At 46.1% G+C, this 4,634-nt stretch overlaps 1 protein-coding gene across 1 annotated transcript; it reads left to right on the forward strand.

Moving 5' to 3' along the window:
- The first annotated feature begins 2,596 nt into the window (after positions 1-2,596).
- LOC112818833 (olfactory receptor 2S2-like) lies at positions 2,597-3,556 on the forward strand. Its single transcript, XM_025865926.1, has one exon. The coding sequence runs from the start codon at positions 2,597-2,599 to the stop codon at positions 3,554-3,556; it is 960 nt and encodes a 319-aa protein (XP_025721711.1).
- Positions 3,557-4,634: the final 1,078 nt, after the last annotated feature.

Below are 4,634 nucleotides of genomic sequence, written 5' to 3' on the forward strand. Positions count from 1 at the left end.
CTCTCTCTCTCTCTCTCTCTCTCTCTCTCTCTCTCACTCACACACACACACTCACACAACACAGGAGGGGGCTGTCACCTTCACCCAACTGCTCCTGTCTAGTGAGGACAGTGCTGGGCAGCCCACGACAGAGTTGAGATTCCCTGGGAAGCACCTGTTCTGCCTTTTCATGATGCACATGAGGAAACTGAGGCCTGGGGACTTGCTCAAGCTATACAGAATATCCATGTCATGGGCAGGGGCAGGTCCCACAGCTCTGGGCTCAGTGCCCAAGATCTTCCTAGCCATTCAGTTCATTCCAGTTGAACCAACTCTCATTCAGCAACTTTGCCACGGCGGGCACTAAGGTCTTCCTCAGCTGCAGCTCTCACGTGGGTCAAATCCTGTGTATCACTCATGCCCACAGCACACTGTTCATGGGAAGAAGCTTCTGTGTGCACGGCTCTGTCTCATGGGAGTGGAAAGGATGGCTTCTCTAACAGAAGCCACTCTCCTTGGCCTCTCCAACCACAGCATAACTTTGTCACTGTTGAATCCTGCTTGTGACACTGCAATGTTTACTTTGGCTTTTCTGGGAAACGGGAGGGGCTGGGAGAGCCACTGGGAAGAATGGGAGATAAGTTGGGGCAGAATGTCTTGGTGAAGCACCCAGCGTGGGCCTGCACTGAGCAAAGGGGAACACCCCCGTGTGCTGAATTGAGGGACGGGGGAAGGGTCATGGCCTTGCACAGAAAACACAATGGAACCCATGGTTGCATAATGGGAGAGGCCTCCCCTGGCTTAGATCAATGCTTCTTTGCTGGCACAATTTGTACCCCCTTCTCCTCCCAGAAACATTTGGTAACGTCTGGAGACATTTTTGGTGGTTACAACTCAAGGAGCAGGTGCGACTGGCAGCAGGTGGGCAGAGGTCAGGGATGACGCTAAACATCCTATCATGCACAGGACAGCTCCAAACAACAAAGAATTCTCCAGCCCCAAATGTCACTGGTGCCAAGGCTGACAAAGTCTGGGTTCAATGTAGGGCGGAAGCTACTCTGCCTGACAATGTATCTGACATAAACTCCTACCATGACTGAAGCAAGAGCATGCTGGACAATGAGACAGATCAGAGAACACACAGAGTTGGTACTGGAGAGACAGACTCTCTTAAACATCTGTGCAAGAGAGTGAGTCTGCTATTTGGTGGAAAGAACTCAGATTTGGAGGCTGTGATCCAACCCCACCTCTGTCATTCAGTCTTAAGAACCAAATCTTTGGCTCCTCTGAGATTTGGTTACTTTTACTTATACAACTTGAATGATAATATCTTCTCCGTGGGGTGTTTCAAAGAATATGGCAGAGAATAGATGCTCATCAATATTACCCACTCATCATCTATCCTACACACACACACACACACACACACACACACACACACACACACTCACGTATGTACACACACCACTGGAATAAGAAAGAGCTATAGAAATATTACAAATGAGGATTCTGAATACAGAGTCTGGCAATTGTAGCTAAGAGTCTGGAAATCCTCTACACAAAGGCATGCAAGTCTTCCCGTAAGCTAGCTGCTTGTGTGGAACACAATAATGGAGGCAGAGAGCCAGAATATTACACAAGAATAAAGTATAAACACAAAAGAACAAAGAGAAAACATTCCCTAGTCACCCTGGCTAAGACTTCACCAATATTCTAATGAGCTGGGATTAGATGTTAATGCCATGTATCCTGCTATCTGATAACTATGGTCAGCCTGGTTGTTAAGAATTGAGTTAACTGGTCAGTAAGCTGCATGGCTGTCATCCCATAGTGTGGGTTCACTCACTCCAATTACTCCTTCTGTGGACTTCATAAAGTTCTTCCCCATGAGGGAACCTCCCCCACATATTGCCTTTAATATGTATTAAAGTAGGCAGATCCCAATTCTGACAACAGTCAAGTCTGTGTTGCTGAGGGTGGGCAGACTAAGGAAGTATCCCTCACATGGTTGAATCTTTACCTAGGCTTTATTCTGTCTGGATGTGGATTAAGGCTTTTAAACAAGTTCCTTCCAAATGTAATCACAGTTTAAAGGAGCTTGAAACTTTGGTAGTTGTAAGAATTGGATCAGCTTGGGGATTCCCCTCTCTGAGAATCTAAGAAAGCCCAGATTAAATGAAATTTCAATGCATTTGCATCAAAATGAAACAATTTACAACATTTTCCAATGTTCATCATAAAACAGAGGAAAAGCCCTCCTTGACTGGGATTAGCTCTGCTGGGCTCAGTCAGGTTCTATCTCTATCAACACCTTGTTCTGAAGACTCGGACAGGTCACTTCCCCTCTTTGGGCCTCAGTTGCTTTTATGGGCAATGAGAGAAAACCCCTCTCAAACAGCTGGCTGCAATATTTGTAAGCTCTCTTCCAGCCTGACCTTCTCTCATCTAAGAGCTAAGCACACTCCTACTTACTGTCTCTTTCAGTCATTTATCTCTCATACACATATGCTCTCCTATCATGTAGCACGGAGTGATGGTGTACCAGATGCCTGAGACTCTTCTCAAGAAAGCTTCCTGTGCTACTTTTGTACTTGGCTGACGACAGAAGGGATAGCACATGCAAAAAGCCAATTGGTCCTCCCCTGTGGCAGAGTTCATTATCCTGGGACTCTCAGCCTACCCAAGGCTGGAGAAAATGTTCTTTGTGCTCATCCTCCTGGTGTACCTGGTGATCCTGCTGGGCAACGGGCTCCTCATCGTGGTGACCCTCCTTGACTCCCGCCTGCACACACCCATGTACTTCTTCCTGGGGAACCTCTCCTTCCTGGACATCTGCTACACAACCTCCTCAGTCCCTCTAGTCCTGGATGGCTTCCTCACTCCCAGGAAAACCATCTCCTTCTCAGCCTGTGCTGTGCAAATGTTTCTCTCCTTTGCCATGGCAGGGACAGAGTGTGTGCTTCTGGGCATGATGGCATTTGATCGCTATGTGGCCATCTGTAACCCCCTTAGATATCCTGTGGTCATGAGCAAGGCTGCCTACGTGCCCATGGCTGTCAGCTCCTGGGCCATTGGTGGTACTGCTTCTGTGGTACACACATCCTTGACAATTCAGCTGCCTTTCTGTGGGAACAACGTCATCAACCACCTTGCGTGTGAGATCCTGGCTGTCTTGAAGTTGGCCTGTACTGACATCTCTATCAATGTGATCAGCATGGGGGTGACCAATGTGATCTTCCTGGGGGTCCCAGTTCTGTTCATCTCTATCTCTTATGTCTTCATCATCGCTACCATCCTGAGGATCCCCTCGGCTGAGGGGAGGAAGAAGGCCTTCTCCACCTGCTCTGCCCACTTCACTGTGGTGGTCGTCTTCTATGGGACCTTACTTTTCATGTATAGGAAACCCAAGTCTAAGGATCTCCTGGGGGACAACAAAGAAGACCTTTCAGACAAGCTCATCCCCCTCTTCTACGGGGTGGTGATTCCCATGCTCAACCCCATCATCTACAGCCTCAGGAACAAGGATGTGAAGGCTGCTGTGAGGAACTTGACGGCTCAGAAATGCTTCACCCAGTGATGAAGGGCTCCTCTGTGGTTCTCACCCTACGCGAGAAAGACTTTCCATCATTATAGCTGCATTCAAAAGACAAGTCTAGTTATCCAGAATGCTCTCTTGCTCTTCAGTCCTTTTTCAGAGAATGCTTATCTTTTCAGAGCGTATCTACTGAGTTTTGGCCATATATCTGAGAGTTTTGACAGACACCAGACAATAAATCTCTAACTGAATACACAAAGACATTCTGAGCACATGCTAAAACTGAGGAGAGAGGAACCATGAGAGCAAGCTGAATGGCCTGTACTCTGTCTAAGCTACACAGTCAGTACACAGAGGGGAGAGGGCGCTCCCAGCACTGTTGCCATCCCTCTTGGATTCCCCACGAGAGTCACAGGAACAAGGAGGAAGTGGGAATTTTCATTTTGGACTGTTTTTTTGTTTTGTTTTGTTTTTGTGATGAGACTCAGTTTGCCTGAATTACTAAGAAGAGACAAAGACAAGCTCTCTCCACGTAGAGAGCTTTTGGGTGGGAAGAATCTATTCCGATACACTGAATTTCTTTTTAGCTATGAGAAAATTGAGGCTATTTTTCCCCGTGCACTTCACATTATGAAACACTCTAGTAAGTTAATGGCAAGAAGGAGTATAGAGTTTGAATTTGATTTTCATCACTTATAGCAATTCCCCCTAGAAAAGCTAGTATTCAGTTAGATAATAACTCACATTCTGGACGAAAGAAAGACGATAGAGATATAGATAGATGTACAGATAGACAGAAAGAGGCTAAATATATTTGAAGACTTTGAAGACTTTGGGGGCTAACATTTGACGTGTTTCTTTGTTCCAGGACTTCTCAAAGTCTTTAATATGCTAAGGTACACTGCAGGTGTCCAAGAGATGTCCATTTCCTGAGCCTCCAGAGCTCAGCAGGATAAAAATTGGGAAGCATTTTCTTACCTATGACCTTGGGTGGGTTGCTTAACCTTTTCCAGTCTATTTCTTCATATGTTACACCTAACCACTTGATTTTACGTGAATTAGTTATTGTAGATAAGTACTTGATAAATGGTAAGCACAATGGAACTATTAGACACTAGTT

This window comes from Callorhinus ursinus, unplaced genomic scaffold (genome assembly GCF_003265705.2).
Source record: "Callorhinus ursinus isolate GAN/ISIS: 27379988/994484 unplaced genomic scaffold, GSC_fseal_2.0 scaffold3822, whole genome shotgun sequence".
Taxonomy (NCBI): Eukaryota; Metazoa; Chordata; class Mammalia; order Carnivora; family Otariidae; genus Callorhinus; species Callorhinus ursinus.